Consider the following 25,988-nt stretch of genomic DNA (forward strand, 5'->3'; position numbering starts at 1 on the left):
GGAGTTCAAGACCATCCTGGCTAACATGGTGAAACCCTGTCTCTACTAAAAATAGAAAAAATTAGCTGGGTGTGGTGACACGCGCCTGTAATCCCAGCTACTCAGGAGGCTGAGGCAGGAGAATCTCTTGAAAACCCAAAAGAGACTCCATCTCAAAAAAAAAAAATTTAAATTTTGTATGGAGACACAGTCTCACTATGTTGCTCAGGCTGGTCTGGAACTCCTGGGCTCAAGCGATCCTCTCATTTTATGTAAGTTGCAAGTCACCAGCAGCTTGACATCAACCAAGGCACTTTGTTTTAGAGACAGACTCTTGCTCTGTCACCCAGGCTGGAGTGCAGTGGTCCGATCATATCTCACTGCAGTCTTGACCTCCTGGGCTCAAAGGATCCTCTGACCTCAGCCTCCTGAGTAAGTGATGTGTCAGGTGTTGGTTCCTTCTGGTGGGTTCTTGGTCTCCCTGACTTCAAGAATGCAGCTGTGGACCTTCCTGGTGAGTGCTACAGCTCTTAAAGATGGCAGGGACCCAAAGAGTGAGTAGCAGCAAGACTTACTGTGAAGAGCAAAAGAACAAACTTTCCACAGCATGGAATGGGACCCCAGCAGGTTGCCGCTGCTGGCTGGGGTGGCCAGCTTTTAATCCTTTATTTGTCCCCTCCCATGTCCTAGTTCTGTCATATCAGAATGCCCTTTTCTCCATCTTCCCTGTAATTGGCTACTTTAGTATCCTGCTGATTCGTCCATTTTACAGAGCGCTGATTGGTGCATTTTACAAACCTCTTGCTAGCTACAGAGCGCTGATTGGTGCATTTTTACAAACCTCTTGTAAGACAGAAAAGGCCAAGTCCCCACTCCACCCAGGAAGTCCAACTGGCTTCCCCTCTCACTGGGACTACAGATGCGCGCCACCACACGCAGCTAATTTTTTATTTTTTTGTATATATGGGGGTCTCCAATTCCTGACTTCAAGCGATCTCTCCCCCTCGGCCTCCCAAAATGCTGGGATTACAGGCATAAGCCACTGAGCCAGGCCAGGACACATCTTTGAGCCTCAATTTCCTCATCTTTGTTAGGATCAAAGTCGTTAATATCTGATGTACATGGAAGCACTTAGTCTAAAAAACAAAACAAAACAACAAAAAAAAACTTTTTCTAACCGGGTGCAGTGGCTAACGCCTGTAATCCCAGCACTTTGGGAAGCCAGGGCAGGCGGATCACAAGGTCAGGAGATCGAGACCAGCCTGACCAACAGGGTGAAACCCCGTCTCTACTAAAAATACCAAAATTAGCCAGGCAGGGTGGGGCGCCTGTAGTCCAAGGGGCTGAGGAGGCTAAGACAGCTTGGCGACACAGCGAGAGTCCGTTTCAAAAAAGAAAAAACAAAAAACTTTGTCCAACCTGGGCAATATAGTGAAACCCCGTCGCTACAAAAAAATTAATAAAGCTGGGCGTGTTCGCGCGCACCTGTAGTCCTAGATACTTGAGAGGCTGAGGCTGGAGAAGTGCTTGAACCCGGGAGACAGAAGTTGCAGTGAGCAGAAATCGCGCCACTACAGTCCACCCTGGGAGACAGAGCGAGACTCTGTCTATTTAATCCTGAAGGTTCCCGCCCTTGCCGGAGCTCGGCCACCGGCTGGGACGCCCGTATTTCCCTGGGCTGCAGGAAATCGTCAAGACCCACCGCGTCGGGCGGGGCTCGGACGATAAACCAGCGAGATGCACCTCACCCCATCAGACGCCTAGAGAGGCCCCGGAAATGCACGGAAGGGTGCTGCAGGGCGTCGGTGACGCACTTCCGGCACGGGATGTTTTCGGTGACTGGACTGAGCGAGCTGTAGGCGCAAAGCTGAGGAAAGGAAGAAGTGTGGGAAAGGGGCCTGGTGTGGTGGGGCACGGTGTTTGGGACCGGAGGGTTTGAGGGCTGATGAGTTCCTTGGGTTTGCTCTTTCTTCACCTGAAAGGAAGACTCCAGGAAGGGCAGCACATGCCGGAGAAAGATGAATTCCAGCTTGACCGCCCAGAGACGCGGCAGTGACGCCGAGTTGGGACCCTGGGTGATGGCTGCGAGGTCCAAGGACGCGGCGCCGTCCCAACGCGACGGACTTTTGCCAGTGAAAGTGGAGGAAGACTCACCCGGAAGTTGGGAGCTCGGCTATCCAGGGGCTTGGCCAGATCCCGAAACTTCTCGACTGCACTTTAGGCAACTGCGTTACCAGGAGGTGGCTGGACCGGAAGAGGCGCTGAGCCGGCTTCGAGAACTCTGTCGTCGGTGGCTGAGGCCTGAGCTGCTCTCCAAGGAGCAGATCCTGGAGCTGCTGGTGCTGGAGCAGTTCCTCACCATCCTGCCCGAGGAACTCCAAGCCTGGGTGCGAGAGCACTGCCCGGAGAACGGGGAGGAGGCAGTGGCCGTGGTGCGGGCTCTGCAGCGAGCGCTCGATGGAACCTCACCTCAGGTGAGAAGCGAAAGACCCATTCTGGAGGTGGGAGTGTGGAAAATAGGCGTGTATGGGGTGCTCTGCGTTTCGGAAGTTACTTCCTTATTACATTTCGTGTGAACGCTGGGGTGTGTATGGACTTCCTTTCCGCAGGCCACATCGATCCTGGTGACAGATCCATCCAGGAGATGACTTTATAGACCTCAGCATAAAGCCAACACGGATTACTGGTTTTCTTTCTTCTTTTTTTTTTCTTTTTCTTTTTTTTCTTTTTTGTTGTTGTTGTTGTTTGAGGTAGAGTTTCAGTCTTGTCTCCCAGGCTGGAGTGCAGTGGCGCGATCTCGCCTCACTGCAACCTCTGACTCCCGGGTTTAAGCGATTCTCCTGCCTCATCCTCCCGAGTAGCTGGGATTACAGGCGCCCGCTACCACGCCCGGCTAATTTTTGTATTTTTAGTAGAGATGGGGTTTCACCGTGTTGGCCAGGCTGGTCTCGATCTCCTGACCTCAGGTGATCCGCCCGCCTTGGCCTCCCAAAGTGCTGGGATTACAGGTATGAGCCACCGCGCCCGGTCCTGTATACTTTTAATTCCCATACATCACAGTGATACAAGTTAAAGAAATATTTTGCTCTTACCTACCCCCAAAATGAGTGTAAATAGTCCACAGCAAGGCTTTTCACGATTACAAGAGAATGTCAGCCTCTATCTCTGATCTCTCCAAACTCCCTGGTCAGTACAAGACTCAAGAAGAGTGGTAGTGCTGTATAGGGACAGCAGGTACTGAATTGGGCTCTTGTGTTGTTCCCAGGGGATGGCGACTTTCGAGGACATGGCTGTGTCTCTAACCTGGGAGGAGTGGGAGCGCCTGGACCCAGCACGGAGGGACTTCCGCAGAGAGAGTGCACAGAAGGATTCCGGGAGCACAGTTCCCCCTAGTGAGTGCTGTTGCTCTGCTGGTTTATTGTGGTGTGTGATTTGTGAAGGGCTGGTCCATTACCATCCCTGAGCCATTATGCCATTCCCAGACTTGGGCTGAGAGCCTTCAGGTGTCTTCTGTAACCCAGGCAGGAGCCTATGTACTGCTGGGTGCTAGGTTCAGCTTTTTACTTTGGTTCGTTTTTAATGTTTTATACATATAGAAAACTATTAAAAAAATAGATAATGACCATCCCCTGTGTCCACCACCCAAGTTTATCCGATCTTAATACTTGGCCATATTGCCAGAGAAATATGTTACAGCTGGAGGTGAGGCCCCCACATAGCCTCCTGGAAACCCTTCCCCTCTATCCTTCTCCAGAGGTAGCCAGTAAGCTGACTGTTGTGTTTATGAATTCCATGCATGTCTTATATTGTCTCTACATAGACACGTAGCTCCACGCTGTATATCATTACTGTATGGCTTTTTTTTAACTCAACATTACATTTTTGAGATTTACTCATGTTGATGCGTGGAGCTCTACCTGTTTCACTGTCCAGATACTCCAGAATTCTATCCATTTCTGTTGATGGACATCTAGGTGTCTTAAGTTTTAACTATTCCAGCATTGCACCGAACATTCTTGTATATTCTTGGGTATTTTTGTGTATTTGTTCCTATGTTGGAGTTTTTGAAGAGAATATGCCTAGAGACAGGCCGTAGTCCCCCCTTCCTGGTTTTGCTTTCTGTGGTTTCACTTACCCATAGTACGCAGTACAACCAGATATTCTAAGACAGAGACCACATTCACATGACTCTTCTTACAGCATAGCATTTGTTTTTCATTTTTTGTCTTTGGTTTTGGGGGTTTTCCTGAGATGGAGTTTTTGTCTCGTTGCCCCGGGGGAGTGAGTACAGTGGTGTGGTCTCAGCTCATTGCAACCTCTGCCTCCCAAGCCAAGCAATTCTCCTGCCTCTGTCTCCTGAGTAGCCGGAATTACAGACATGCCCCACCATGCTCAGCTAATTTTGTATTTTTAGTAGAGACAGGGTTTCACCATGTTGACCAGACTGGTCTTGAACTCCTGACCTCAGGTGATCCTCCTGCCTCAGCTTCCCAAAGTGCTGGGATTACAGGTGTGAGCCACCAAACCTAGTTAAGTATATTGTTATAATTGATAGTTACTGTTAATCTCTTAATGTACCTAATTTATAAATTAAACTTGATTAAAGGGATGTATGTATAAGAAAAAACATATATATAGAGAGAGAGGCTTTGGTACTATACACAATTTCAGGCATCACTGGGGGTCTTGGAATGTGTCCCCACAGAGAAGAGGAGACAACTGTATGTTCATCTTACTCTCCAAAGAGCTCATAACTAATGTATACACCACCAGCAATATTGAGAATTTTTCTTTCTCCACATTCTCATCAACATTTGCTGTTGGCTGGGCACAGTGATTCTCACCTGTAATTCTAGCACTTTGGGAGGCCCAGATGGGAGGCTTGCTTGAGGCCAGGAGCTCAAGACCAGCATGGGCAACACAGCGAGACCCCATCTCTTTTAAAAAAATTTTTTTTATTAAAAAAATAGCAATACATTTTGGCCAGGTATGATAGCTCACGCCTGTAATCTCAGCACTTTGGGAAGTCGAGGCGGGTGGATCACAAGGTCAGGAGTTCAAAACCCACTTGGCCAACATAGTAAAACGCCGTCTCTACTAGAAATGCAAAAAATTAGTCGGGCCTGTGATGCCTGATGCGCAGGGGCCCTGGTACCCTGCTTACCCACCCATCCCTTCCGCTGCCCCTCACCCACTCTGGCCACACTGCCTTGCTGCTCCAAAATATGCCAAGCCCCTCTGCCTCCTGGTCTTTGTGCTATGTGACCGCTCTGCCTGAAATATTCTACTCTAGCTCTGTAGGAAGCAAAGCTTCAGAGCTTTGCTCAAATTGCTCCCTTGTGCCAGGTGTGGTGACTCATACCTGTAATCCCACAACTTTGGGAGGCCAAGGTGGCTCACACATGTAACCCTAGCACTTTGGGAGGCGGAGGCAGGCGAATCACTTGAGGTCAGGAGTTTGAGACCAGCCTGGCCAACATGGTAAAACCCCATCTTTACTAAAAATACAAAAATTAGCCACACCAGTTAATAGGCACCTGTAATTCCAGCTACTCAGAAAGCTGAGGCAGGAGAATCGCTTCAACCTGGGAGGTGGAGGTTGCAGTGATTCGAGATCATGCCACTGCACTCCAACCTGGGTGACAGAGTGAGACTCTGTCTCAAAAAAATAAAAAATAGGCTGGGCTCAGTGGCTCACGCCAGTAATCCCAACACTTTGGGAGGCCAAGGCCAGGTGGATCACCTGAGGTCAGGAGTTTGAGACCAGCCTGACCAAGATGGTAAAACCCCATCTCTACTAAAAATACAAAAGTTAGCCGGGTGTGGTGGCACGTGCCTGTAATCCCAGCTACTCTCGAGGCTGAGGCAGGGGAATTGCTTGAACCTGGGAGGTGGAGGTTGCAGTGAGCAAAGATCATGCCACTGCACTCCAGCCTTGGCAATGAGTGAAACTCCATCACAAAAAAAATAAAATAGCTGGGTGCGGTGACTCACTCCTGTAATTGCAACACCTTGCAAGGCCAAGGTGGGTGGATCACAAGGTCAGAGGAGTTTGAGACCATCCTGACCAAGATGGTGAAACCCTGTCTCCACTAAAACTACAAAAAAATTAGCTGGGCACGATGGTGGGCACCTGTAATCCCAGCTACTCGGGAGGCTGAGGCAGGAGAATCACTTGAACGTGGGAGGCAGAGGTTGCAGTGAGCAGAGATCACGCCACTGCACTCCAGCCTGGCCAACACAGTGAGACTCCATCTCAAAAATACAATAAGATACGATAAGATAAAATAAAATATAAACTGGGTGCTGTGGCTCACGCCTGTAATCCCAGAACTTTGGGAGGCCAAGGCAGGTGGATCACGAGGTCAGAAGTTCAAGACCAGCCTGGCCAAGATGGTGAAACCCTGTCTCTACTAAAACTAGCAAAATTGGCACCTGTAATCCCCGCTACTTGGGAGGCTGAGGCAGGAGAATCACTTGAACCCGGGCGGCAGAGGTTGCAGTGAGTTGAGATCGCGCCACTGTACTCCAGCCTGGGCAACAGAATGAGACTCTGTCTCAAAATAAATAGCGACAGAGTGAGACTGCGTCTCAAAATAAATAAATAGGGAGGCCAAGGCAAGCAGATCATGAGGTCAAGAGATAGAGACCATCCTGGCCAACATGCTGAAACCCTATCTCTACTAAAAATATAAAAATTAGCTGGATGTGCTGGTGTATGCCTGTAACCCCAGCTACTCTGGAGGCTGAGGCAGGAGAATCACTTGAACTCAGGAGGCAGAGGTTGCAGTGAACTGAGATCAGGCCACTACACTCCAGCCTGGTGACAAAGCAAGACTCCGTCTCAAAAAATAAATTAATTAGTTAAAATAAAAAGTAAAAGGGATTTGAAGATTTAACATTCTGCCAGCACTTGCTTATTTCAGTGTTACACAGAAATGCAATGGCAGGAATTTGTATTTTCATGTTTCAGGTTTGGAAAGCAGAGCTGAGAACAAAGAGTTGATTCCAATGCAGGAAATTTTAGAAGCGGAGCCACAGGGGCGACTACAAGAAACGATCCAGGGGAAGCGCCCCCTGTTGTCTAAGTGTGGCAGTACCCATGAGGACAACGTGGAAAAGCAGTCCAGAAACCCCTTCCCCCTGAAACTTGAAAATTCTCCTGAAGCAGAAGAATGCAACAGCATCTCAGATGTCAACAAGAATGGTTCCATAGAAGGGGAAGAGTCTAAAAATAATGAGCTGCACAACAGTGCCAGACGCTCCAACCTTGTTCTGGGTCAGCACATCCCAAAAGCAGAGAGGCCCACAGACGGTGAGGAACACGGGAACAAGTGCAAGCAGAGTTTCCACATGGTGACGTGGCACGTGCTGAAACCTCACAAGTCTGACGGTGGAGACAGTTTCCATCATTCCAACCTTTTTGAGACCCAGAGGCAGCTCCGTGAAGAAAGACCTTATAAATGTGGTAACTGTGGGAAGAGTTTCAAACAACGCTCTGACCTCTTTAGACACCAGAGAATCCACACAGGTGAGAAACCCTATGGCTGCCAAGAATGTGGGAAAAGCTTCAGCCAGAGCGCTGCCCTGACCAAGCACCAGAGGACACACACAGGTGAGAAGCCATACACCTGTCTGAAATGTGGGGAGCGCTTCAGGCAGAATTCACACCTAAATCGTCATCAAAGTACCCACAGTAGAGACAAACATTTTAAATGTGAGGAATGCGGGGAAATCTGTCATATTTCCAACCTTTTTAGACATCAGAGACTACATAAAGGGGAGAGACCCTATAAGTGTGAAGAATGCGAGAAAAGCTTCAAACAGCGCTCCGACCTCTTTAAACACCAGAGAATCCACACTGGGGAGAAGCCATATGGATGTTCCGTCTGTGGGAAACGCTTCAATCAGAGTGCAACCCTCATTAAACACCAGAGAATTCACACTGGAGAAAAGCCTTACAAATGTCTCGAATGTGGGGAAAGATTTAGACAAAGTACACACCTTATCCGACACCAAAGAATTCATCAAAATAAAGTGCTGTCGGCTGGGCGCGGTGGCTCACGCCTGTAATTCCAGTACTTTGGGAGGCCAAGGCAGGCAGATCATTTGAGATCAGGAGTTTGAAACCAGCCTGGCCAACATGGTAAAACCCATCTCTACTAAAAATACAAAAATGAGCTGGGTGTGGTGGTGTGTACCTGTAATCCCAGCTATTCAGGAGGCTGAGGCAGGAGAATCACTTGAACCCAGCAGGCGGAGGTTGCAGTGAGCTGAGATCATGCCACTGCACTCCAGCCTGGGCAACAGAACAAGACTCCATCTCAAAAAAGAAATAAATAAAGTGCTATCATTTTGATATGTTTCTGTGTGACTTGGCCTGTTTCTTTTCCTGTCCAGAACCACATTCCTTGCCATTTGGAGTATATCAGTCAATTATGGATCTTCCTTGAGGATCTCCTACAAGATAGGTTCAGTCTGTCCTGAGCCTCATTACAGACTGATAGTTTCAGTGAGTGAGGAATGAGGAAGTAAGGGGCCTTCTGAAATGTGAGCTGGTGCCGGGTAAGAGACTTCTGATGATAAGAGTGAGGCCAACATGTAACAGGGTTCTGTCCTTGTCATCTGCGTTCGACCTTTATTTATGTGTTTATTTCTGAGATTGGGTCTCATCGTATCCCCCCGGCTGGAGCTCAGTGGTGCAATCATGGCTCACTGTGGCCTCAGCCTGGGCTCAAGTGATCCTCTTGTCTTAACCTCCTGAGTAGCTAGGACCACAGGCACACCACCACACCCAGCTGTTTTTTGTTTTTTTTTTTAATAGGGTCTTGCTATGTTGCCCAGGCTGGTCTAAACCTCCTAGGCTCAAGGAATCCTCCTGCCTCAGCCTCCCAAAGTGCTGGAATTACAGACACGAGCCACCACACCCAGCCTACCTTTATTTACTTTGTTTTTTTTTTGTTTGTTTGTTTGTTTTTTTTTTTTGAGATGGAGTCTTGCTCTGTCACCCAGGCTGGAGTACAGTGGCATGATCTCAGCTCACTGCAACTTCCACCTCCTGGGTTCACGCACTTCACCTGCCTCAGCCTTCCAAGTACCTGGGACTGCAGGTGCACCATGCCACGCCCGGCCAATTTTTTGTATTTTAGTAGAGATGGGGTTTCACCATGTTGCCTAGGCTGCTAGTGAACTCCTGAGCTCAGGCAATCTGCCCGCCTCAGCCTTCCAAAGTGCTGGGATTACACGCATGAGCCACCACGCCCGGCCTCTTTATTCGCTTTTGAACCAAGTCTTGCTCACTACAGTTATTAATACTTCTCTAAGAATGTATTTTAGTCATTTAAAATTTGCCTTTGTCCTTAGACGGTAGAGAGGGTTTCCACGACTTCATAATCCCCAGAAGACCTGGTAAAGCTCCGTGCTCACAAGAAGCACTCTTATTTTTCACTTTGCAGAAAACCTAATTTTGCATAGTCCCTCTTTCCCATTCTAGGGGCCTAGGAGTTCAGTTTTTTGACTTACTGATTTCTTTTTTCTTTTTTTTTTTTTTTGAGACGGATTCTTGCTCTGTCACCCAGGCTGGAGTGCAGTGGCATGATATTGGCTCACTGCAACCTCCACCTCCCAGGTTCAAGCGATTCTCCTGCCTCAGCCTCCCGAGTAACTGGGATTACAGGCACCTGCCACTGCACCCAGTTAATTTTTGTATTTTTAGTAGAGACGAGATTTCACCGTGTTGGCCAGGCTGGTCTCAAACTCCTGACCTCAGGGGATCCGCCTGCCTTGTCTCCCAAAGTGGATTTCTTTTTTTTTTTTTTTTAAGACAGTCTACTTCTGTGGCCCAGGCTGGAGTACAGTGGCATGATCTTCGCTCACTGCAACCTCCACCTCCTGGGTTCAAGCAATTCTCCTTGAACTGGAAGTTCCAATTTTTTTTTTTTTTTTTTGAGACAGAGTCTCGCACTGTCGCCCAGGCTGGAGTGCAGTGGCGAGATCTTGGCTCACTGCAAGCTCTGCCTCCTGGGTTCACACCATTCTCCTGCCTCAGCGTTCCACGTAGCTGGGACTACAGGCACCCACCACCACACCCGGCTAATTTTTTGTATTTTTCAGTAGAGACGGGGTTTTACCGTGTTAGCCAGGATGGTCTCAATCTCCTGACCTCATGATCCGCCCGTCTCGGCCTCCCAAAGTACTGGGATTACAGGCTTGAGCCACCGCGCCCAGCCGCCGCCTTCTTTTTTTTATTTTTTTTTGAGACAGTCTCTCTCTCTGTCGTCCAGGCTGGAGTGCAGTGGCCGGATCTCAGCTCACTGCAAGCTCTGCCTCCCAGGTTCACGCCATTCTCCTGCCTCAGCCTCCCGAGTAGCTGGGATTACAGGCACTCGCCACCATGTCCAGCTAACTTTTTGTAGTGTAGTAGAGACAGGGTTTCACCATGTTGGCCAAGATAGTCTCTTATCTCCTGACCGTGATCCACCCGCCTTGGCTTCCAAGTTGCTAATCATGCTTTGGTCTTTCCGGTGACCAGCCCCCAAGTTGAACCCATCGGGAATCCAAGAGTTGCCTTTATTAGAACAAAGACATGCATCACTAAGGAAATTCCAGTGGGTTTAGTAGCTCCATGTCAGGAACAAGCATCAAAAGACCAAATATTAAAAGATGCTTTTGGCACCCTTATCCCTCAGGAATTCTCCAAGGTTGTGGGAGCTCTCTGCTAGTCACTGAGGATGAAGACCAAATATATATTTATCATGATATCACAAGGCTTATACAAATTTTGAGTATTTCATGCAGAAATGAATAAAATAGAACCTAAAAATCATCTCCAGTAGAGCAAGTGTGCTTGTCCTTTCCAGGTCCTGTGAAAATGAAGGGAAGGGGGTGTCTGCTCAGTTCCACTAAGGGCTCCCACCATCATGGTCAGGAGACCACTCTCTCCCGATGCAGGTGAGCTGGGGCACATGTAATAGAGGCCTCTGCTTGAAAGAATATCATCAGGAAGCAGCAGTCAGGGCACTACCGGCCTCTGAAAAACACAGGGCAGAACCCTGGGTCTAGTCTGGGTGTAGGTAATGGTGGCTTCTCTTGCTCTAGGAACTGTCTGGAAACTGAAGGGTGTCTGGCCTGGACACCATCTACACCTCCCTCTAAGTCTGAAGCCATCTCAGGATGGCTGCATTTTGGATATGAATACTCAGTGAATTACAGTTCTCTCCTGTTTGTACCTTCTTTATACATGAGGATTAATCTGAGTGACAAGTGCCTGAATGCCTGGTCATTGGAGAAAATTGTAAATACAAACTATCTTTTTTTAAAGAAATTAATTAAAAAAAAAAACAAGGTCTCACTTTGTCGCCCAGTCTGGAGTGCAGTAGCATGATCTCAGCTCACTTGCAGCCTCAACTTCCTGGGTTTAAGCGATCCTTCCACCTCAGCCTCCCACGCAGCTGAGACTACAGGCACACAACCACCACACCCAGCTAATTTTTGTACTTTAAAAGTATAAGAGAGACTGGGTGCAGTAGCTCACGCCTGTAAGTCCAACACTGGTAGGCTGAGGCTGGCAGATCACGAGGTCAGGTGTTCAAGAATAGCCTGGCCAACATGGTGAAACCCCATCTCTACTGAAAATACAAAAATTAGCTGGGCATGGTGACGGGTGCCTGTTGTCCCAGCTACTCGGGAGGCTGAAGCAGGAGAATCGCTTGAACCCAGGAGGCAGAGGTTGCAGTGAGCCGAGATCACACCACTGCACTCCAGCCTGGGCGACAGAACGAGACTCCATCTCAAAAAAAAAAAAGATGAGGTTTTGCCATGTTGGCCAGGCTGGTCTCAAACTCCTGGATTGAAGTGATCCATCCGCCTTAGCATCCCAAAGTGTTGGGGAATCACAGGTGTGACCCACTGCACCTGGCCTGAGAGCAGTTTTTTTTTTTTTTTTTGACACAGGGTCTCACTCTGTCACCCAGGCTAGAATGCAGTGGTGCGATCTTGGCTCACAGCAACCTCCACCGCCCCGGTTCAAGCGATTCTCCTGTCTCAGCCTCCCAAGTAGCTGGAATTACAGGCATCCACCACCACGCCCGGCAAATTAGATCAATATTTAATACAGACATAGGATGATGTTTGGGATATCAAAATAATTTAAGTGGATCTCTTATATTGTTGAGCTCTAGGGAGAATACACTCAGCTCAACCTATTTAAACTGAATGTCAAAATGTGCTTAGAATAACTGTGAAAACAGAAGGGATATGGCTCCTCAGAGACCATAATTGACACTTTTTGAATACAAGGAGTTTATTTGTTGGGGAGAGGTTGCAACACCGTTAGGGAAGGTGGAAGACAGAGAAGGGAAGTCACCCAATGAGGGAGCTACCATGGTGAGTGCCTGTGTGCAATTCCTGGGGAACCTCTGGAAACTAAAACACATGCTTCAGAGTTTTCCACACATGGGGAGATACAGAATTTGGTGTTTATCAAATGCCCATCAATGATTGGTTGACAGCTGCTCCCAGGATGTCCTTTTTGCCCGCAGGCCACAAGGTGCAGACACAGTCAGATGACGCCCACAGAAGGTGTAAGTAAGGCCAGAGGGACTTCGGCAGGGCCCACAGCACCTATTACAAATACTGACTTTTAGCTCTTTCCGGAATCTACTAACACATTCATTTTAGATTACAGGCAACTGTTTTTTTTTGAGACGGAGTCTTGTTCTGTCTCCCAGGCTAGAGTGCAGTGACGCAATATCGGGTCACTGCAACTTCCGCCTCCCGGGTTCAAGTGATTCTCCTGCCTCAGCCTCCCAAGTAGCTGGGATTATAGGTGCCTGCCACTGTGCCTGGCTAATTTTTGTATTTTTATTAGAGATGGGGTTTCACCATCTTGGCTAGGCTGGTCTTGAACTCTTGACCTCATGATCCACCTGCTTTGGTCTCCCAAAGTGCTGGGATTACAGGTGTGAGCCACCACGCCTGGCCTGATTATAGGCAACTTTTAGCAGTTCTTCATACCTCACTAGTTACTAGTGAGTAGCCCTTAGTTTTTTTTGTTGTTGTTTTTTTAAGTCTGTACATTAGCAGGTCATAGTTGTATATAATACAGGAAAGGCATTCTTCAATCTTTTTTTTTTTTTTTTTGAGATGGAGTCTCACTCTGTTGTCCAGGCTGGAGTGCAGTGGTGTGTTCTCAGCTGACTGCAACCTCTGCCTCCCAGGTCCAAGCAACTCTCCTGCCTCAGCCTCCCAAGTAGTTGGAACTACAGGCACATGCCACCATGGCCAGCTAATTTTTCTATTTTCAGTAGAGACGGGATTTCTCCATGTTGGCTAGGCTGGTCTTGAACTCTTGACCTCAAGTGATTCTCCATTCTCAGCCTCCCAAAGTGCTGGGATTACAGGCGTGAGCCACCGCACCTGGCCCATTCTTCAGTCCTTCAATTATTCACAACCCATTCAATGGTCCCCAGCCTGGTGACCACAGGGCAAAGCTTCTGTGGCTCCCTTCTGCCTTAACAAGGCTGGAGGGGATGAGGGCATAGAGGGTGCAAAAGAGTGAACACAACAGCCTAGTAAACTTTTCTCGAGACAGCCTCGCTCTGTCACCCAGGCTGGAGTACAGTGACACATCATGGCTCACTGCAGCCTTGAACTCCTGGGCTAAAGCGATCCTCCCACCTCAGCCTTCTCAGTAGCTGGGACTGGAGGTGTGAGCCACCACACCTGGCTTTTTTGTTTTTTGTAGAGACGGGATCTCACTATGTTGCCCAGGCTAACATTTCCTTTGAAGTGTTTCTTCACTAGGGCAGCAGATTGGCCACAAAAAGAGGGCCCCCATAGAAAAACCCTCTGTTACATTTATTGCTTTTCATGAAAACAATCATGTGATACACACTTGAAGTAGAGGTTAAGTTCTAGTCCTTCAGTGACTGCCTTCCAGTTAATATCACGTGGATATCTGTCCTTTGTGAGTGCCCTGGTGCTTAATAAAGCTTGTGTGCCACTTGAAAGATTTTCCACATATGACACATTGGTAGGGTTGGCTTCCGGTGTGAATGACCTGATGTCGAAAAAGATTCCTCTTAAAACTAAACGTTTTCCCACATTCTCCACATTGAAAGAATTCCTCCTTTGTATGGATTCTTTGATGCTGAATGAGATCCACATTCCGACCAAAGGACTGTCCACATTCACTGCATTTATGGGTGTTCGGTTTGCTGTGTATCTGTTGATGACATAGAAGGGTTGAATGCCGGCCAAAGGCTTTTCCACACTCAAGGCATTTATGGCGTTTTTCTCCACTGTGGATCACCTGATGTCGAATAAGGGTTGAATTCTGACTAAAGGTTTTTTCACATTCGCTACATTTATAGGGTTTTTCTTTGGTATGAATCCTCTTATGTTCAACAAGATACGCGAGCTGCCGAAAACACTTTCCACAGTCATGACATCTGTATGGCTTGTTTTGCAGGTGACACTGTTTGTGGACCGTAAGAGCTGACCGCTGTCTGAAGGCTTGCCCACATACCTTACATTCAAAGGGATTCTCTAAGAAATGAATTCTTTGATGTTGATCAAACCATGCCTTACGCCTAATGACTTTTCCACATTCACTGCATTCGTAAGACTTTGCTCTTGTGAGAATTTGCTCGTGCCCCAAAAGAAAAGATCTTTGATTGAGGGGTTTGTCATCCTCATCATATCTGCCCTGCTTCCACCTGGTTTGCACATTCTCATCTTGAATAAGGTTAAGGTTTTGAAGGAAGCCCCTGCTGTATTCATCGCCACTAGTAGGGAAAGTAAGCCTGCAACTGTCCACAAATTCTTTACACTTATGTAACTTTTCTGAAAGTTTCTCAGCCGATTCCTGCATTACCACTGATACCTTATATGACTCTAAATCTTCAGAAAACTTCTGTTTTGGAGTTAGCTTTTTCATCTTGTGTCTGGCTTCAGAACCTAGCCAAATAACAAGAAAAGATGTAAATGACCTATCCATTGCAGAAGAAAAAAAGGAAGAGAAGCCAACTGTTAGGGCTCTAGGACAATCAAATGAAGCTAAAAAGTGATCTCTTGTTTACATTGTCAGACTCAAGAGGCCAAAATTCTGAATTTTTCTTTTCTTTTCTTTTCTTTTTTTTTGAGACGGAGTCTCGCTCTGTCGCCCAGGCTAGAGTGCAGTGGCGCAATCTCAACTCACTGCAACCTCCACTTCCCAGGTTCAAATTATTCCCCGGCCTCAGCCTCCCGAGTAGCTGGGATTACAGATGCCAGCCCACCATACTCAGCTAATTTTTGTATTAGTAGAGATGGGGTTTCACCATGTTGGTCAGGCTGGTCTCAAACTCCTGACCTCAGGTGATCCACCTGCCTCAGCCTCCCAAAGTGCTGGGATTACAGGCGTGAACCACTGCACCCAGCCCAAAATTCTGAATTTCACTGGACTCTTCACTGTCATAACAAAAAGAGCTCTCGGCACCAACAAACTCACTAAAAATGCACAGGAGTGTGTATGCCAGAGAATGTGAGAGCAGAGCCCATCACCATTATCAGAAAAACAACTTACTCTAGTAAGTTTGGCACTGAGTGGTACCAAATAAATGTCAAAGAGGTAGCATGTTATGCTTCAAGATACATGCTTTTTGTTTGAGACATGCCTAGGCCGGAGTGCAGTGGCATGATCTCAACTCATTGCAACCTCCACTTCCTGGGTTCAAGAGATTCTCCTGCCTCAGCCTCCCGAGTAGCTGGGATTACAGGCACGCACCACCACGCCCGGCTAATTTTTTTATTTTTATTAGAGATGGGGTTTCCCCATGTTGGCCAGGTGGGTCTCAAACTCCTGGCCTCAAGTGATCTGCCCATCTCGGTCTCCAAAAGTGCTGGGATTACAGGTGTGAGCCACTGTACCCGGCCTAGATACAAGTTTTTAATAACTCTAGGTGAAACATCTGCTTAAAAATGGACCAAGTGTAGGATAGAACAGAAAAGGAACCAGAGGGAAATAGGGACAAAAACCAACTGACTAGAGCAATGGGTCTCAACTAGGGGTGAGCAAGGTTCAGACGATGTCTGGAGACATTTCTGGTTGTCACACCTGGGGAGGTTCAAATGGCATCTAGTGGGTGCAGGCCAGGGCTGCTACTTAACATCCTAAAATGCACAGGACATGCCCCCATCCCGCCCCCAGAGAATTCATCAGCCCAAAATATCAGTAGTGCCATGGAGAAACCTTGGATGTGAAAAACAGGAGGAGCTGCATCAGGACACAGTAAGTAGAAAAATGCAGATATGTCAGGAAATACGGGAGTAATATGGAAACAAAACAAAGCAAGGGAACAAGAGGCAGCACAGAGAGAGGACAAGTAATGAGGGTGGAATCAAGGGGCATCTAGGATGCCCTGAGAGCTGTTACTTAGAAAACACTAGAGCAGCTGTGTCCGAGCAGCGCTTTTTCCTGCAGGAGAGAGAGGATGAATGTTCTAGACTTGAAGTCAAACCCCACTGTCCACCTCCCAACTGTGAGTTCTTTTTTGAGAGTCTTGCTCTGTCACCCAGGCTGGAGTACAGTCATGTAATCTCAGCTCACTGCAACCTCTGCCTCCCAGCCTCAAGCGGTCCTTGCACCTCAGCCTCCTGATTAGCTGGGACTACACGCATGCGCCACCACACCCCGCTTAAATTTGTATTTTTGTAGAGATGGGTTTTCACCATGTTGCCCAGGCTGATCCTGAACGCCTGGGCTCAAGTGATCCTCCTGCCTCTACTTCCCAAAGTGCTGGGATTACCGGTGTGAGCCCCCATACCAGGCCTGTGTGAGTTGTTTTTTTTTTTTTTTTTGAGACAGAGTCTTGCTCTGTCACTCAGGCTGGAGTTCAGTGGCGCGATCTCGGCTCACTGCAGCCTCTGCCTCCCAGGTTCTGGCAATTCTCCTGCCTCAGCCTCCCAGGTAGCTGGGATTACAGGCACATACCACTACGCCTGGCTAAATTTTGTATTTTCAGTAAAGACGCGGTTTCACCACGTTGGCCAGGCTGGTTAACTCCGGGCCTCAGGTATTCCACCCGACTTGGCCTCCCAAAGTGCTAGGATAACAGGCGTGAGCCATCACGCCCGGCCAAGATTTCTTAATCTTAGTCTCTTCATCTGGGAAGTGGGGATGCCGATCTTCCTCCCACCTCACAGGGCAGCAGCGATGAAGAAGTGGGATAATAGATGCCCAGCACCTGGCTCTGCGTCTGGCACACAGAAGGGGCTTCACTAACGTGCCTTCCCTTCCTCTTCCTGATTCCACTCGCCTGGGTCTCTTCCTCACCCACCTGGGCAAGCACTACCGGAAGCCTTCCTACTCCCAGCTCTCGGTAGATCCAGGATCCACTGCTCGTCCCAGTTCTCCAGCTGACAGATCACCTCAGGTTTGGGAAACTGAAATCCTACTCACGGGGAAGTAAATGGGATGTGGCCGTTAGTGAGTTACAGAGACATGGCCCGGGGGCTCAGTGGCAGGCAGAGATAAGGACAATAATCAGAAGGGCTGGTGAGAATAGAGATTGGCACAATCTTTGTAAATATCTGGCAGTCTTTATTGAAAGCCTGAACAATGTTCATACCTTTGGCTGTGGTCATTTCACTCTTAGAAATATAGCCTAAAGTACAATTGCAACCAAGATGAATGTGCCAGAGACGTTCAGCACAGTGGGATTGCAGCGTCAAACTGGAAATAAACTGAATATCAAAAGGGAACAATTAAATCAAGCGTAGCACATTAATGCAGTGAAGGCATAAGTATTAGGCAGATATTAAAAATCCTTGTATTCAATTGTTTATTTTTTTTATTTTTGAGATGGAGTCTTGCTCTGTAACCCAGGCTGGAGTGACAATCTCGGCTCACTGAAACCTCTGTCTCCCAGGATCAAGTAATTACACTGCTTCAGCTCCCAAGCAGCTGGAACTACAGGCACCCACCACCGTGCCCAGCTAATTTTTGTATTTTTAGTAGAGACAGGTTTCACCATGTTGACCAGGCTGGTCTCAAACTCCTGACCTCAGGTGATCCACCCGCCTCGGCCTCCCAAAGTGCTGGGATTACAGGCTTGAGCCACTGTACTTACCCAACTATGTGTTTATTTATTTATAAATTTATTTATTTATTTTGAGACGGAGTCTGTGCTCTGTCGCCCCCACCTGGCTAAGTTTTGTTTTTTTTTTTTTTTTTTTTTTTTGAGACAGAGTTTCACTCTCATCACCCAGGCTGGAGTGCACTTGTGCCATCTCAGTTCACTGCTACCTCCGCCTCCCAGGTTCAAGTGATTCTCCTGCCTCAGCCTCCCAAGTAGCTGGAATTACAGGCACGTGGCCACCATGCCCAGCTAATTTTTGCATTTTTAGTAGGTATGAGATTTCACCATTTTGGCCAAGCTGGTCTCGAACTCCTGAACTCAAGTGATCTGCCTGCCTCGGCCTCCCAAAGAGCTGGGATTACAAGCATGAGCCACCACGCCCATCCCAACTATTTATTAAAATAGAAAAATGCTGCCTATATATTTTAAAGCAGAATACAAAACTCACATATAGCATGATCCAAATTTTTTTTTTCTGAGACGGAGCTTTGATATTGTTGCCCAGGCTGGAGTGCAATGGCACAATCTCAGCTCACCACAACCTCTGCCTCCCGGGTTCAAGCAATTCTCCTGCCTCAGCCTCCGGAATAGTTGGGATTACAGGCATGTGCCACCATGCCCGGCTAATTTTGTGTTTTTAGTAGAGACAGGGTTTCTCCATGTTGCTCAGGTTGGTCTCGAACTCCCGACCTCAGGTGATCTGCATGCCTCAGCCTCCCTCCCAAAGTGCTGGGATTACAGGCTTGAGCCACCATGCCTGGCCCCAAATTTTGTTTTAAAAAACTATGTAGTGTGTGTGTTATGTACGTGTGTGTAATTAATACAGTTTGAGCATCCCTAATCCAAAATGCTCCCAAATCTGAAACTTTTTAAGTACTAACCTGACAGAAGTGGAGACCGCCACACCTGACCTCACGTGACCAGTGGCAGTCAAAACACAGGTGCACAACACACAGTTAATTCAGCCTTCTCCAGGGAAAGATAAAAGGACCTTTAAGATATGTGTCTAAGGTGTATATGAAACATAAGTGAATTTCCTGTTTATACTTGGGTCAGGTCCTCAAATTATCTTATTACATATATGTGAGTACTCCAAATCCAAAAAAAATCCGAAATCCAGACACTTTTGGTCACCAGCATTTTGGATAAGGGATCCTTGCCCTGTAATAGACAAAGACGGACTGGGGAAAAGTAAACCGAAATGTTAATAACAAGAGTTATTTCTGGAAGGTAGGTCTGCAGGTGATTTTTATTATCTACTCTATGTACTGATGTATTTTCCAAAATTTCTGTGATCAAAATTATTTTTAGAACTAGTAAAATCCATAAAAGAGGGCAGGGATTTAGTAAAAAAGCACTCTCAGCCAGGCATGGTGGCTCACGCCTGTAATACCAGCACTTTGGGAGGCTGAGGTGGGCGGATCACCTGAGGTCGGGAGTTCGAGACCAGCCTGACCAACATGGAGAAACCCCATCTCTACTAAAAATACAAAATTAGCCAGGTGTGGTGGGGCATGCCTATAATCCCAGCTACTCAGGAGGCTGAGGCAGGAGCATCACTTGAACCCGGGAGGCGGAGGTGTGGTGAGCAGAGATCGCAGCATTGTACTCCCACAGGGGCAACAGTAGTGAAACTCTGTCTCAAAAAAAAAAAAAGGCTGGGCACGGTGGCTCACGCCTGTAATCCCAGCACTTTGGGAGGCCGAGGCAGGTGGATCACCTTAGGTTGGGAGTTCGAGATCTGCCTGACCAACATGGAGAAACCCTGTCTCTACTAAAAATACAAAATTAGCCATTCATGGTGGCACATGCCTGTAATCTCAGCTACTAGGGAGTCTGAGGCAGGAGAATTACTTGAACCTGGGAGGTGGAGGATGCGGTGAGTCAAGATCGTGCCGTTGCACTCCAGCCTGGGCAACAATAGCGAAACTCCGTCTCAGACAAAAAAAAAAAAAAAAAAAAGACGCACTCTCAAATGTTACTATTGGATATGCAAAGCAGTACAAATTTTGTTGAAGAATCATTCAGTAATCAATAAAGATTAAAGTGCTATCTCATTTAACTTCAAAATTCTGATTTTGGGAAAGTATCTTGGGAAATGATCAAAAATTCATATAAAGATTTATACTTAGAAACATCTATTCAGGCCGGGTGCGGTGGCTCAAGCCTGTAATCCCAGCACTTTGGGAGGCCGAGACGGGCGGATCACGAGGTCAGGAGATCGAGACCATTCTGGCTAACACACGGTGAAACCCCGTCTCTACTAAAAAATACAAAAAACTAGCCGGGTGAGGTGGCGGGCGCCTGTAGTCCCAGCTACTCGGGAGGCTGAGGCAGGAGAATGGCGTGAACCCGGGAGGCAGAGCTTGCAGTGAGCTGAGATCTGGCCACAGTACTCCAGCCCGGGCGACAGAGCGAGACTCCGCCTCAACAAAAAAAAAAAAAAAAGAAACATCTATTCAAACATTATAAATACACAAGCAAACCAACGAACAAAAACAAAGCCAAGCTGAATGTCCCCACATGGGAAAACAATGAAATAGTATCATGGATCATACAATGGAATTATATTATGCTCGTTTACTGATTCTGTGGGGAAACACTGATACAATAATGTTAAGTTTAAAACAGATTACAGGATTACACATAGACTACGTTCAGCTACTTTTGTAAAGGCATAGGAAAAAAAGACTGGAAGGAAATCTTCCAAAATATTAACAGTGTTACTCATGAACACTTTACTCTTCCCCTCCTCCTTTTCTATGCCTTCCATGTACTTATGTATGCTCTTGTAATGCCTTTTTTTTTTTTTTTGAGACAGAGTCTTGCTCTGTCGCCCAGGCTGGAGTTCAGTGGCATGATCTTGGCTCACTGCAAGCTCTGCCTCCCAGGTTCACACCATTCTCCTGCCTCAGCCTCCCGAGTAGCTGGGACTACAGGCGCCCGCCACCATGCCCGGCTAATTTTTTGTATTTTTAGTAAAGACGGGGTTTCACCGTATTAGCCAGGATGGTCTCGATCTCCTGACATCATCATCCGCCCGTCTTGGCCTCCCAAAATGCTGGGATTACAGGCATGAGCCACCGCACCTAGCCTTGTAATGCTTTTAAAGGAAAAATTAAAATTATAGAAATCCAGAGGTGGGTGGACGATCCCACAAGAGGTGGTCAAGACTCTGTGCTAAGAGTGTCAGTGCAGGGGTTAAACATGTGGCCCCAGAAAGAAAACCATTTAGCAAGGCAATTCCCACAGTAGGAGACTACAGTGGAATAGGACAGGGTAGGCTCCTGAAAAGATGGAAGCAGTGAAGGTTCAGAAATGAAGTTGGTTTAAAATCATTTCCTGAGCACCCACTAATGCTACACACCAAGAAGTTACCCATTTCCAGAGAAAAGAAAGAAAAAGACTTTCAAGAGCATAAGAAGTGAGCCTTCGGAATGTCAATCTACCATAATTCTCAACTCCTGGAGGTCTTACAGATGAGGAACATGGGGTGAGAGTGAAGAATGCACGAAGTGTCTCTGTCTGAGCCCTAACACAACACGACTATTCACTGTCCCCAGTCCCTTATGTGAAACTCTTAGGACCAGATGTGTTTCAGGAGTCAGAATTTTACCAATTTCAGAAAGGTGACCTGGTGTAAATATTTTACATAACATATCATCCCCAGTGGGGTTTGGAGTGGTGCCCTCAAACACACTGTTATTTTTGTTGTTGTTTAGTTTTGGGATGAGTCTCACTCTGTCGCCCAGGCTGGAATGCACCGGCATGATCTCGGCTCAATGCAACCTCTCCCTCCCAGGTTCAAGCGATTCTCCTGCCTCAGCCTCCCAAGTAACTGGGACTACAAGCGTGCACCACCACAACCAGCTAATTTTCGTATCTTAAGTAGAGATGGGTTTTACCATATTGGCCAGGCTGGTATCGAACTACTGACCTCAGGTGATCCACCTGCCTCAGAATCCCAAAGTGCTGGGATTACAGGCGTGAGCCACCACACCCGGCCTACACTGTTATTTCTGAAGTTGGGTATACAGATATGCACACCAACTTGGAAAAATAAAGACAATAAATGGTTTCCTATGGGATGAAGTCAGGTTTCACTGTGGTGATGTCTGGTCAGGGCTTGTAGCCACACAAGTTATGAAAAAAACTTTCCATTTTCAGCACTTTTTCTGATTCTGGAATTGCAGATAAGGGACTAAGGGCTTGCACAGACACTCAGAACACAGACAAAGCTCAATCTTCAAGCCATGTCCTACCCAGCAAGACCATGTTCCTGTAGTTCTCCAGCATCACATCTCGGTAGAGGTCCTTCTGACCCCAGTCGAGGTGGCCCCACTCCTCTCTGGTGAAGTACATCGCCACATCCTCAAACGAGAGCAGCTCCTGGAAAAGTAGCTGATAAAGGTAACTGCAATTCTTACAATAACTTACGCGCAATGATTATTCCACAGGTGAGGAAACCGAAGTTTGGGAGGTAAAGTATGTAGGCCAAGGGCACCCAATTCATAAGGAATAGACTTAGGGCTCCTTTCAGGCCTGATGGCCCTCAGGCCAGCAACCCATGTGCTGGCTTCCATACCATGGGGTCAACATACTTAATCTCTAAAGGGCCAGATGGTAAATATTTTAGGCTTTTCAGGCCCTCTGGTCTCTGTTCCAGTTCCTCAAATCTGCTGTTGATTTGAGGAACAGCAAATCAACAATTTGAGTAACAGCTTTTGTGTTGGACTCAAAAGCAGCCATGGACAAGTAAGCGAATGGGCACAGCTGTGTTTCAGGGAAACTTTACCAAGAGGTCGAGGGTAGTGTGCTGACCCCTGCTCTATAAAAATAACCTATTGCTTCTGCCCCAGCTTCCTGACGAAAGAGATGAGGTCACTGGGGGATTGGTTAATGTGCAGACTATTGACAAAGGGATGAATAGTCTCAACGAACATGAACAAGAAATGTGGAAGCTCACAGGTGCTGGCCACCCTGGGGAATCAGGGCCTGCTAGGTCTGAAGGGGTAAGGTGGGGAGGGGTGCTGGAGCCCAGAAGGCTAGTGGAAGGGGAGCAAGACTGCAGCTGGGGCCGAAGAGGATGCACCACACCCATCCCACAGCCTGGTGGGGAGGGAGCCGTGGGAAGAGAAACCCAACCTCAGTTTCCCCCAGACCTCTGGAACCCTGTTCCCCGTCCTCCAACCCTCTTCATCCCATTGCCACAAGCCAAGCAGATGCCGGAGACCAGGGGAGCCCGCTGCTGGAGAATATAAAAGGTACAGACCAAGGCACAGACGCCTGGGTAGCATATCCAGAGGGGGCAACAGTGGACACGGCACAGTGGGCACAGGGGACATGACCTCTGCAAGTGACTGTCCCCCTCCAGTGGGCTGAGCACCGAAGCTGCCACACTCTCACTCCCACATCACTGCAGCCCTCGGCGCAGAGGGGCCCAGTGGCTGTCTACACGCTCCCTGCTCTCACAAGACACTGCGTGGGTTCAGCGGGGACGTGTGCAGGGAAACAGCAAATGTTCGCTGTCCTGTAAGTGGTCAGTAACAGGAAATGCCCACCCCCATCCTGAGAAGCTTCACGTAGCTCCCCTCCGCGGGCAGACACCAGAACCTCCCAAATTATACGGACTTTCTTTCCTGCCTATCAAACCTGAGTTCCACTGCTATGGTTGCAGGCCCTTTCTCACCATCATCCAGAATGTCACTCTTTTACCAGAGCTGTGCTGCAATGTCCTCAATCTGACCTACTCAGCCACCTGCATTCCCGCACCTGCACAAGGTTAACAAGCATGGGAATAAAATGGCTTCATCTCCCAGAGTCACCGCGGCAAGGTAACTCCTCTCTTAACATCCGCAATAGGTTCTTGGAAACTGATTTTTACCAAAAGTATGTACAGCAGCAGGTCTTGGAATAACTTTGTTTCACTGTAACACTGATGGGGAAAAAAAATGGTTTTGATATACAGTTTCCCTTAAAGTTGCAGTTTCTAAGAACCCCATCAACAGCTAGGACCTGTACGTTGACAGGTGGGCCCCAAATGTTGCTTAAAAGTTCCATTTCTTTTGTTTGTTTGGTTTTTTTTTTTTTTTTTGAAACAGAGTTTTGCTCTTGTTGCCCAGGCTGGAGTGTAATGGCTCGATCTCAGCTCACTGCAACCTCCACCTCCTGGGTTCAAGCAATTCTCCTGCCCCAGCTTCCCAAGTAGGTGGGATTATAGGCATGTACCACTACACCCAGCTAATTTTTATATTTTCAGTAGAGACGGGGTTTCACTATATGTTGGCCAGGCAGGTCTCAAACTCCTGACCTCAGGTGATCCACCCGCCTCAGCCTCCCAAAGTGCTGGGATTCCAGGCATGAGCCACCAGGCTCGGCCCCTACTTTCTTTCACACTCAGTCTCTTCTAAGCTGGGCACAGTGGCTCATGCCTGGAATCCCAGCACTTTGGGAGGCCGAGGCTGGTGGATGGCCTGAGCCAGGAGTTCAAGAACAACCTGGGCAACATGGTGAAACCCTGTCTATAAAAAATACAAAAATTAACCAGGCGTGGTGGCATGTACCTGTGGTTCTAGTTACTTGGGAGGCTGAGGTGGGAGGATCACCTCAGCCTGGGAAGGTCAAGAGTGCCATGAGCCATGATCATGCCACTGCATTCCAGCTTGGGTGACAGAGTGAGACGCTGTCTCAAAAAAAGACAAAACAACTCAGTCTCTTCTAATCACCCTCCATAATGCTACAAATTCAATAACTGACCTTCCACTATACCCTTTCATAGGAATAGTTCAGAATTTATTATGAGAAGTTCCTTACACATCTATCTGTCTAATCAGGCTGTAATCTCCTACAGATAAGCGTTGATTTCCCAGCACAGAAGACAGCGCCTGGAGTGTACAGCAGTAGAGGCACGATAATGCTCATGAACAGAAACAATGGGCAACTACTACAGTAATAAGAGTGACAACTTAATACAGTGCTAAACTGTAACCAGATACTATGCAAAGGACTTCACAGGGCATTTGCCATTGAATCTTCACAACTTGCTGTGATAGGCACTCTCATTGACCCAATTTATAGAAAAGAAAACTGGAGCCAGAGTGTTTATGTAAGTTGCTGAAGGGAGCCCATGTGACTCCAGAGGCTAAGCTCTCTACATCGCACTGTCTAACAAGGAAAACTCCCCACATTGATCAAGAGGGCTCAACCTGAGGAAGGAGCTGCTGGTGGCAGTGACTATGCTGATGAAGCAGAGCGGGAGGCACAGCTCACCTTCCCCCTGGCTGGTGGGAACATGGCTTCCACGGCCTGGTCTTTGACAAGGGGTGGGATCCTGGGCGTCAGGCTGAGCTGGAGAAGAAAAAAAAAGATAGTAAGGCCAGCCCTAATTTGAAGCTCTCTTGCTTGGCAGATCTGGGACCAGGAATACCAATGGGGCCCACAGACAAAGCTTAATACAAAGTCCCTGTGTTTGGTGTTGGAACATGTGATGAAATACATGAGCCACTACAGTAAGTCTATGAATTTCTGAGGCTAGAGCAATTTCCCAAGCTCTCTCCAAGGGAAACTGCAGCCCTGCCCTCCCGTTCTCCCTAGAACATGTCATCCTCAGCAACTCATATACAAAGGGACAGCAGATAGACCACATATAAAAATAGCTCTGTGGCCAGGTGCGGTGGCTCACGCCTGTAATCCCAACACTTTGGGAGGCCGAGGCAGGTGGATCATGAGGTCGGGAGATGGAGACCATGCTGGGCAACATGGTAAAACCGCGTCTCTACTAAAATACAAAAAATTAGCTGGGCGTGGTGGCATGTGTCTGTAGTCCCAGCTACTCGGGAGGCTAAGGCAGGAGAATCGCTTGAACCTGGGAGGCGGAGCTTGCAGTGAGCC

The 25,988-nt window shown here is 47.7% G+C and overlaps 2 protein-coding genes across 7 annotated transcripts; one reads left to right on the top strand and one right to left on the bottom strand.

Moving 5' to 3' along the window:
* Positions 1 to 1,736: 1,736 nt before the first annotated feature.
* Positions 1,737 to 14,894, top strand: LOC113219485 (zinc finger protein 394). Of its 3 annotated transcripts, none has more exons than XM_026453799.1 (3): positions 1,737 to 2,453; positions 3,245 to 3,371; positions 14,450 to 14,894. In XM_026453799.1, exons 1-3 carry the CDS (start codon positions 1,998 to 2,000, stop codon positions 14,470 to 14,472), a joined length of 606 nt encoding a protein of 201 aa, XP_026309584.1. In that variant the 5' UTR covers positions 1,737 to 1,997; the 3' UTR covers positions 14,473 to 14,894. The 3 variants fall into 3 exon arrangements, with proteins under 3 accessions (XP_026309584.1, XP_026309583.1, XP_026309585.1); XM_026453798.1 differs by lacking the exon at positions 14,450 to 14,894 and adding an exon at positions 6,953 to 8,335; XM_026453800.1 differs by lacking the exons at positions 3,245 to 3,371; positions 14,450 to 14,894 and adding an exon at positions 6,953 to 8,342.
* Positions 13,816 to 25,863, bottom strand: LOC113224696 (zinc finger protein 789). 4 transcript variants are annotated; one of them, XM_026453801.2, is made up of 4 exons: positions 25,368 to 25,857; positions 22,361 to 22,487; positions 17,298 to 17,411; positions 13,816 to 14,937 (listed from the first exon to the last, which is right to left on the bottom strand). In XM_026453801.2, the coding sequence occupies exons 1-4, from the start codon at positions 25,593 to 25,595 to the stop codon at positions 13,925 to 13,927; spliced, it is 1,482 nt and encodes a 493-aa protein (XP_026309586.1). In that variant the 5' UTR covers positions 25,596 to 25,857; the 3' UTR covers positions 13,816 to 13,924. The 4 variants fall into 4 exon arrangements, 2 of the variants coding, with proteins under 2 accessions (XP_026309586.1, XP_026309587.1); XR_003309326.1 differs by lacking the exon at positions 17,298 to 17,411 and adding an exon at positions 17,589 to 17,703 and having other exon boundaries at positions 14,813 to 14,937; positions 25,368 to 25,863; XR_003309325.1 differs by lacking the exon at positions 13,816 to 14,937 and adding an exon at positions 17,589 to 17,703 and having other exon boundaries at positions 16,895 to 17,411; positions 25,368 to 25,863.
* Between the last annotated feature and the right edge of the window lie 125 nt (positions 25,864 to 25,988).

Source organism: Piliocolobus tephrosceles, unplaced genomic scaffold (genome assembly GCF_002776525.5).
Source record: "Piliocolobus tephrosceles isolate RC106 unplaced genomic scaffold, ASM277652v3 unscaffolded_45806, whole genome shotgun sequence".
Taxonomy (NCBI): domain Eukaryota; kingdom Metazoa; phylum Chordata; class Mammalia; order Primates; family Cercopithecidae; genus Piliocolobus; species Piliocolobus tephrosceles.